We start from the raw sequence: 10,231 nt of genomic DNA, 5'->3' as shown, positions 1-10,231 counted from the left end.
CTCAATTATTTGTCCTTCTTTTGTATCTTTCTAATTTTTTCAAAATGTTTGTGAAACAAGGTAGGGTATCAAGAATTAACATTATTCATTCTCAAGAGAAAAACACCACTCACCCATTGGCCAATTGTCATACACATGCTTCGCAATGTCAGAAGCAGAATCATTAGGAGAAAACAGGAACTCTTTTGTTTTCCCGCTTACCAAGATGAGGCGCAAATTTATCTGAAAGAAGACAATGATTCTTTTAATATAAATCTTGCAATTTTTAAAGTAAAAATATGACTCTAGGCTTTTCATTTCAATCACATTCTAAAGTATTACTAAATGCCATTTTCTGGGTTTTACTGATTTAAATTCTATAAAGCCTTTCTTTTTTTAAAGAATGGGAATTTCGCATATGACTTTCTTTCCATTATTTTATTTATTATGTATGGGGGCAGATGTATTTGCCTTAATAAATGAACAAAGGAAAACCAAAATTCATCATACTTTTGTATTTAATTGCTCTAACAACGTTCAGAATTGGACTTTTATGTGTTATCACTATTGCCGTCATATACACACTACCCACTGAAAAACAAAAGTGCTGACCTTGCAGATCACGTCACTCAATGGGAAAAAAATTTAGCTGATAATCTACTTCTTAGAAAAAATGAGGAGGGAACAATAAATTATACATAGCATTTTAGCCTATAAAAATCACTCAAGTCTAAACAAACTAACCAGAGACAATAAAGACTTTACAGTGGTTAAAGGAGGAATCAATAATAGTAGTTGTATCAATCCCAAACGCAATCATTTATTTGGGGACAGTAAAGGAGGAGCTATGTGTGACAAAGGCCATAAATTCATGCTCAGTGAATAAACTAAGGTAAATAAATAAAGGAATTAAAGTTTTTGAGATCCAATGAATTTACATTTCCAAAGAAATATATTTGTTTATACCTTTTGTAACACATTTCTAAATGTTCATTTTTAAAAATATTTTTTCGCTATCCAGAATTAATTTGATGTTATTTTTAAAAACTATGGTATCACTCATTTCTCTGTTACGGAAATGCAGGTGGGGTTTTCTGTACTTCTGGGACTGTTAAAGAGGGCAAATAAGACCTTCCCCAAAGTTGGGCCTACTCCAGAGCGGAGTCCTGGGACCGGCCCAGCTGCTTTATATATAAAGAACAGAGAACGTCATTGTACTGGTTTGATTGTACCCAGTCCCAGGTTAGCCAAGCTCTCTTCTTCAGTTACCAATACTTTTTCCTCTAAAAAAAAAAAAACAAAAAACAAAAAACAGAACATCTTGAAGATGGCCACGTCTACAATGAATAAATTGGCTCCTAACACAGTCCCATTAAAGATACCAGGTCACTGATTTACTATCTCTCACCACCGTGGCCAATGCCACTTCCCAGTGCCTCAGCACTTTGAAAAAGTATTGAAAGTTATAAAATAACTCCTCTAGAAAAATGCTCTGCACAAACAATTCCTCATTCACTGGGATGTGGCTGGATCCCATATTAGATGGGGGAGATACAATATTAGAAATTGTATTTTAACTGTATGTGCATTGTATCTCCATAAAAAAGTTTTTTAGAAGATCAGAGAAAAATCTATATTCCAGGTGAAAAGCTCTTTCTATATGTTCAGTAAGAATTTCTTGCCGCCTTTCCTAACCAGAATGGAATTAGACCAAAGAGCCTAATATAGGAAGAAATCTGATGAAATCACACTGCAGCAAACAAGTAAATTCAAGTTCCATCTGAATAATTCAATAATAGTTTGTAAGGACGATTACATTTTAAGAAAGCACCACATATTTATTTCCTATAACAAATCAGTAATGAGTGATTCTTAAGGCAAGAAACCCAACAAGCCTACAATATGAATTTTAGTTGTCAGAGATGCCCTACTCATAGCAATCTCTTTATATGTGAATATTGATAAATATACACTATACTTTGAAATTATATGGAGACTTTCAATGGCTTCCCACTTCTACAACAGTATACGAGCCCTTCAGTCATTAATGCCCAAGAAATTATGCCCCTCATAATGGCTCAGCCACATGTGTTTAACCAGAAAGATAATTAAATTCAAGCCTCCTAAAGATTATGTAAATGATATGAATCTACTTTTTCTCAGAATCATCTTTTTAAGTTCAAAATTAATTTCTACTGGGCTTTTATTCAAATTATAATGTCTAAAAATAACAAAGAAAAAAGGGAAAAAAAGACTCCTTAGGATCTGTACAGACAACGTCAAAGCGTACTTCAGATTTTCCCTAATATCCATCAATATGGAAACAGGAAAATAAATGATAGTACATCCTTACTATGGAAATCTGCAGTCATTAAACAACATGAGGTATAGATCTATATGATTTGACCAGGAAAGGTGTCCATAATAGATTAAACAAAATAACATACACACACCCCCGCATAAATACGTAACACTAAATGGGTTCATGCAGCAAAGTTCTCAGCATTTCTTTTTTTAAAACTGATACCAATCACTGTCACCAGCAAACTGATGTTTCACTTTTGCTTCATAATCAATGGTCTAAAGAATCTGTGTGCATATAAGTTTTCAGAATGTTAGAAACTTTTGGCCTCTAGCCGTGTTTGTCACAGGTTAAAAAAAATTTTTTTTAATGTTTATGGGTTGACATAAACTTTTCAGTTTGACACAGGCCTACTAAGCCCTACTGGTTATTCACACTGGCCTGCTTCATGCCCTTAAGATACCTGCCTGCTCCCAGAAAACAGTTCAGTTTGTAACTCATGGTAGAGTCTCAAAGTGGCTTTGGGCTACAAAATCAGAACAAAAAGCAAGGTAAGATTTCAAAATCTACCTCAGAGAGAACCTAATCCCCTCTGTGGGTATGGAAGAAAGAGAATATGAAAAACTCTAAGTCTGTCTAAATATATAAATCTAGAACTTATCAAATCTTATAGTTAAAACTATCTAAAACTGACAATAACAGTTAAAGACCGCTTCAGGAATGACGTTTATGTCCCAAAGTAAAAATAACAGCAATAAACTCACAAAATTAAGTTGCCGAGTAAAGGAACACGTTGCCCAACACACTTCCAGTGCCCGGTACAATGCCCGGCATACAGTATGCGTTGTTTGTTTACCAATAGTTCAGTTTCTTCGGTTTCGAGATCCAAGTGGAAATATACTGGAAGAGTCAAGCACTAGGATTCAAATCCAGGCCTCAGCGTTCTGGGCATTTTATCAAATGGCCAGTGTGGTATGGAGAATAAGAATGGATAATAATCATTTCTTGGTAGTCCTATGGACATACGGATACTTCCAACACGTGACCACCTCTGTGCTCAATTTGTCAGGCTCTGGATCGTCGCTGTGAGCAACGTGCCACAGTTTACACAAATGCTGTCAGTTAGTAAGGCATTTCCAAAAAATAAAATTAATTCTGATCTACCATATTCAACATGTATATTGTACCCAATTTTCAAAAGAGGCTGAAGATTGGGTTACTGACGCGGAAGTCAATGGATGAGTCTAGATCTGTTCTTACGCTTATTTCTCTATGTGATGACCCTGCTTCTAGACTAGAAGCTTCCGTCTGCCTCAGTATACAGTCAAGTGTATCTTAGGACTGTAACACCAATGGAGGAAAACAGCAAATCCCATAGCCTCTTTTTAGGAAAAGTCTTGAAAGCAATCACCCAGATAAACATCTGGATACACAGGTGGGTCAGTAGTTAACTACTCCTATCATAGTAAAAATTTTCTCAAGCTTATTCAGATAAATAATGTTAATTATAGCTACTGTCAGTAAATGCAGGGCATTCCTATAAATGTGAGCTAGTTTCCTTTAAAAGATTATGTTCCAGGGGTGTCTTGGTCGGTTAAGTGTCCGACTTCGGCTCAGGTCATGATCTCACAGCTTGTGGGTTGGAGGCCTGCATCGGGTTCTGTGCTGACAGCTCAGAGCCTGGGGCCTGCTTCGGATTCTGTGTCTCCCTCTCTCTCTGCCCCTCCCCTGCTTGTGCTCAGTTTCTCTCTCAAAAATAAAATAAACATTAAAATTAAAAAAAAAAAAAAACCTCTTATTTACAGCTTAAAATGTGATATGCCACATGTACATACTTGTCTAAAAATTAAACCGTTAATGAGGACTCTGAATGACTTCATGAGATGGAGTTATTATGTCATACAATCCCCAAGGATGGCGTTTAGATATCCAAACGAGTGATACATTTCTTAATTATTTTTGAGGCAAAACAAATCAAAACAAGACTATTAGTGAGGTAGCTACCACGATCATTTTCTTTAAGGCCAGTGGAAATGATAAGGATTCTTCTATGTATGTAATTTCAAGTTAAAAAAAAGTTTTTAGTCAAATTGTCATTCCTATTTGTCAGATTACAGCAATTTGGAGAAACTGCATCTAGAACTTAATTCACACAACAATTTGTATTCAACTGGTCAGGATGAAAAAAACTTAGAGAAGTAAACAGGGAGAATGGAAGATGGAATTAATTGGAATGGTCTTTAGAAATAAGACAGACAACTATGGAGATGGACCATGTCCTTTAAGAGAAATAGGGCTGTTTTCTACCAAGAGATCAACAGGTCCACCAGAAAAGGAGTTCCCGACTTCTCCTCTGAGTCTCGGAAGAATAAAATGAGTACTGGGGTACTGCACGTTCAAGTGAGGAACCTTAGCCCTTGTAGTGCTCGTTCCTGCCCTTTTTGCTCAAGGGCAAGCAAGTGGCCAGTGGAGAGATGTTAGACTTTCTTTGCAAATCAGTTTTTTTTTCCCCCGAAGCTCTCAATTTATCTCAAGGGGATTATACTGAGTAGATAAAGCCAACCGCAAAAGGTTACAGACTGTGCGATTCCGTTAACATAATATTCCTGAAATGACAAAACTATGGAATGGAGAATGGATTAGTGGTAGCCAGGTTTTAGGAAGAGAAGGGGGAGGGGTGGCTGTGTCTATAAAAGTGAAGCACAAGGGATGCTTGTGATGGAACTGTTCTGTGTCTTACCGCGGTGAGTGGTCACATGAATCTGCACATGTGCTAAAACTGCACAGAACTAAACGCAAACGCACACCCACAAATGAGTGCATGTAAAGCTGGAGAAATCTGAATAAAGTCTGTGGATTTTAGCAGAGTCCATTTTCTGCTGTGATAACCGTCCTACAGTTATGTGAGATGCTACCATCAGGGAAAACCAGGTGAAGGGAATATGGGATTCCTCTGTACCATTTCTTACATGGGCATGCACACCTATAATTATCTCAAAATAAGATTTTTTTGGGGGGTGGGTGATGGGTATTGAGGAGGGCAGCTTTTGGGATGAGCACTGGGTGTTGTATGGAAACCAATTTGACAATAAACTTCATATATTGAAAAAAACAAAACAAAACAAAAAATAAAGAACATTTAACCAAAAAAAAAAAAAAAAAAAGATTTTTTTTAAAGTAAGCACTCAGGGGGCACCTTGGGTGGCTCAGTCGGTTGAGCGTCCGACTTCGTCTCAGGTCATGATCTCACAGCTCGTGAGTTCGAGCCCCACGTCAGGCTCTGTGCTGACTGCTCAGAGCCTGAAGGCTGCTTAGGATTCTGTCTCTCTCTCTCTCTTTCTCCCTCTCTGCCCCTAACCCACTCATATTCTGTTTCTGTCTCTCTCAAAAATAAATAAACATTAAAAAAAATTTTTTTTAAACTAAGCACTCAGCTTGCTAAAAATGTATATGGTATTATATGTCTGTCTTTACTTATTTGCATTTGAAGACAAATTAATGCTTTTTAAAAATTAATACTGTATTGGGGCGCCTGGGTGGCGCAGTCGGTTAAGCGTCCGACTTCAGCCAGGTCACGATCTCGCGGTCCGTGGTTCGAGCCCCGCGTCAGGCTCTGGGCTGATGGCTCGGAGCCTGGAGCCTGTTTCCGATTCTGTGTCTCCCTCTCTCTCTGCCCCTCCCCTGTTCATGCTCTGTCTCTCTCTGTCCCAAAATAAATAAAAAACGTTGAAAAAAAAAATTAAAAAAAAAAAATTAATACTGTATTAAAATAGCTACTTGATCTAGAAAAAAGTATATAAGTCTATCAGTGACTTATTTTAAGACAATGTATAAATTTTAAAATAGATAAGCATATTTTCTTTTTCCTAGAGTTATAGATTTATAAATGGTATATTCTGGATTTCTGTTAAACATTACAGAAAAATGGAATGAGGAAGAAATGTGCTCTTTTTTTTTTTTACATAGAACTGATTTAAAACAAATTATTCACACAACTGCAGTGCTAAATTATGGTAATCATATTTCATAAACTTGCTTTTAGTCGTTCATTTCTTCAAATATTTTCTGAAACAGTGTGCTTGGTGTCTGTATTACAAAAGACTTATTATGAAAGCCTTTGAGGATTTCATAACCTTGAAACTATGAGAGACATCACTGTGGGGGAGAGGGGTAGCTAGGATGTAAAATTTAAGTGCTCATAAATATTAGCTGAATTAATTTTAAAAACAAAAAGGAGAACCTGGAATCTGACATTCCAGAGTCGGGTCTTTTTTTTTTTTTCGGTACAGTGAATAAAGGAGCAGAAATGCTAACACCTGCCATTTATTGTGTGGCTTTAATTGTATTTTGGGTACTGCACTTAGTTACTCGTCACCCAGCCCATTTCTGAAGCAGTTCTTCCTACTCCCAGTTTAGAGTTGTGGGAATGCATTTAGAGACTTTAATAAGTGGGTAAACTGAGATTTGAACCGGGGTGTGCTAACAGCCCAGTATTTGATGTTCACCCCTCGGGTCAAGTGAACCAGGTGGTCGCGGCAAATTCCTTACCAAGGTCTCCATTATTGGTCATCATCTTAACTACTCTTGCCCTCCCTATGCTCTGACTAGGTATCTTTTTTCAGCTCCTCAAAACTGGCAAGTTCTTACTTGCTTAAGGCCCTTGTGTGTAGAACTCTGGGTGCCCTATGCTCCCCACCCCAAGCCCCACACACTCTGGCTTCAATGTGTTTAAGGCGGGACGGCATAAATAAATCCTCCTGAGCAATGACACAAAATTTTTGAAGAAAACAGTAGAAAAAAAATTCAAAATAGAATTAGAGAAGCCAAGAAAGCGTTCCTATTCCCCACTGGAATGAAGCAGAAGTCCTATTTGTGGAGAAGTTAAGGCATCCAAGGAAACAGATTTTTACCTCTAAGAAAACACACCTAAATTCTTGTCTATGAATCTACTTGTATTGTGGGGTCATAAACTAAGGTACATTGAGATCTGCTAAATGACTTGAAACTATGGGATCTTTTTCTACACTCTTTTTAGCACTCAGCATGATGCCGATTCTAATACACACGGAATATAAAATCTTTATAGGTGACAACACTTACCTGCCCTGAACCATAGGCAAAGGGGAGGCTAGAGAGTTCTCCAGTTTAAGTTCCAAAGTAAACTTTCATGACATCTCATTTTAGTTGGCATGTGATTTTCCAGAACACTTAACTCATTTTAAAATGTAGGTGGAGAACGACATTCCAAAGCAACATTTCATGCTTTTTAAATTATATGAACCTGCCAACTATTTATTATTTTTTGAGCACTGAACACAAGAAACCGTTGGGCTATACAAATGAATTAATAATAATATTAAATTAGCCTATTTGCTTTCTAGAAAATGTCAACTGATTTTTTTTTTTTACTCATCAGTGAAGAAACAAAGAACACATTGGGTTCTTGTAAGCACAGTTCAGAATCAAATAACGTAGCTCAAAATTCATATGACATTTAGTGCCTGGAACACGGTCAGTGTCTAATTAGCCATTATCACAAATTATCTATCACTGTCATCATCAAAACCATTGTTAGTTTAGTAGATCACATTATACTAACTATACAATGCTCTTTCTTTAAATACTTTATAGAGTACAAAACAAGTCTGGGAAACCTTGGTAAAATTAAAACTCCATGAGAAGACTGAACAACATATTTTCTTGAGAAAGCCTTCCAAATTATTCTTAGAATTATAATCTTTCAAGTTCCAAATCCTGTAAACTTAGAAAACATGTTGGTTCTGAAAATGAATTATGGTTCTGTTTCACGTTAAAACCTGACAGTAGGATACAAGCTAGCTGCTTTAACGAGATTTCAACATGCAAGTGTAGCGGTCTAATTTCCTATACATACTATGGACTAAATAGCGAATTTGAATTTAACCAAAGCAGTCTCTCTGGGACACTGGATTTGTATCTAGGGAAACCTTTGTTTTGAGAAAGACGTTCAGGCCTTAGGACTCACTTAATTAAGAACAACAGTTCAGTACAACTGTTTCTGTCAACCAAGCACCCAAGATATTAAATTATAGACAGGAGAAACGGAACTGGCAAAGGCAAAGCGATAAAGAGGACATTGGGGAAGGGAGAGAGTAGCTTTTCCTGTATTTATAATATTATAAATTATCTATCACGTATTTCAGGAGGATGACAACTTCCTTTTCTCTGCCCATCTCCCATTAGTGGAAATCCGATGGTTTATGTTCTTTGGCTAATAGCCTGAAATTGTGGGGAAGGAAATTAGTATTTACTGAGTATCAACTATGCACCAGAAGTTTTCCTTACATGTAGTATCTCATTTGAGCAGTTCCAGCACACATCCTATTTTGGTATCTCCTGAATAGTACTTTCTCTTCTCTCTAATCACCCAGCTGCTCTGATAAAACCAGGTATGACGCAGGATGAATCTTTTAGATCTCTACACTTACTCACTTGTCTTGGCTGTGCCATTGCTTGAGCCTTGGCCATATTCCCCTTGAGGTGAGCATCTGCCCTTCTGCTGGGGTATCAATTTCCCTTGCTGCTTCTATGCTATTATCAAATTCTCAGCACTACTCTAAGTACTATGCCTTTCACAATATTCCTCAATCATTCAACTTGTACAGAATTCTTCTGGTTCACAGATAGAGAATGCACAAGGGAAAAGAGGCCCCGAGAGGCCGAACCCAGATTTTCTCTCTCCAGGGTCAGGGTTTGTTCTAGCATATACTTCAGTGTCTCCCCAAACTCTCTCTCAACCTCCTCCTACAGCTTTCTCAACATTGGACTTCTGTCTTATTCATACAGCCACTCCAGAAGGGCTTGCTTCTCTTAGGATTCACACAACTTGTGAGACAAAATATTCCTTAATCTGCTCCATAGTAGCTGAAAATTAATCCTGTTTCTCTGAGTGATAGAACCTGTATGGAATATAAGTAAATGTTAAGAGAAAAAGAGTTCTATATTATACACTGTAGAATAAATCTGGAAATGCCAGGTTAAAAAATTCAAACAAGGTGTCTGTCAAGAGCTGGTGGGGAGAGTAACGGAGAGTTAATGTTTAATGATTACAGATTTTCAGTTTTGCAAGATGAAAAGACTTCTGTAAATGCATGGTGGTGATGGTTGCACATTATGAATGTCTTTAATACCACTGAACTGTACCTTTAAGAACAGTTAAGAACACAAAGACAATGGTTTGTTAAAAAAAATAACTTCCCATTAATAATTAATCTTGATCCTCTGAAGTTTTAAATTATTGAAATATAATAAAACAGTAGGGGAGTAATCTCATCTAGGTAATTCTGATACAATAAAGTGTTTCATTTTATACGAAGTATAAGAATGGTTAATTTGGTAAATATTATGTGTATTTTACCACCATCTAAAAACCAAAAAATATTTTTTAAAAATTCAGTTTCTTCTCTGCAAAACTCCTCAGAGTCATTCATACGCCCAAATGAATTTGTGAATCTCTAAGGGGAAGAGGGACCGATAAAGCTACTTTGAGCTGATACTTCAAAAGACTGAACACACAAATGTTTGTTAAACAAGATACGAGGCTAGATGCCACAGAAGATACAAAGATGATCAAAACATAATAAGTACTTAGGATTTGCGATAAAGCATTCAATCACCTCAGGAGGCAGTGGGGCTAACATAAGCAGGTCACTGAAAAAGTTGGTTTACTGAATTTCAAATTTGCCAGACATACTATATTGACGTGGAACCTGATTTGCACATAATAAAAAATCAACCATCAGTGTTATGGCATAATATTTTATCATAAAAAATGTTGAAATAGTTGTAATTAAAATAACCTATTTTATACCTATTGTTAGAGGATGTCAGAGTGACATTCCTTTTTGCGGTATAATTGTGAATTACATATTTGCACCACTGCTGAAAGGGCAGGATATACCCAGAAATGGC

At 36.8% G+C, this 10,231-nt stretch overlaps 1 protein-coding gene across 1 annotated transcript in view; it reads right to left on the bottom strand.

Moving 5' to 3' along the window:
• Window positions 1-10,231, bottom strand: part of UBL3 (ubiquitin like 3) — a 64,107-nt gene that overhangs the window by 12,664 nt on the left and 41,212 nt on the right. Inside the window, exon 2 of the mRNA XM_019447876.2 lies at window positions 114-222. Within this exon, the coding sequence (XP_019303421.1) occupies window positions 114-222 (109 nt within the window). The remainder of the gene's footprint in view (window positions 1-113; window positions 223-10,231) is intronic.

This window comes from Panthera pardus, unplaced genomic scaffold (genome assembly GCF_024362965.1).
Source record: "Panthera pardus isolate Hobbes unplaced genomic scaffold, ASM2436296v1 HiC_scaffold_1, whole genome shotgun sequence".
Lineage (NCBI taxonomy): Eukaryota > Metazoa > Chordata > Mammalia > Carnivora > Felidae > Panthera > Panthera pardus.
The sequence above is the reverse complement of the archived record's forward strand: the minus strand, read 5'-3'. Positions and strand labels throughout refer to the sequence as shown.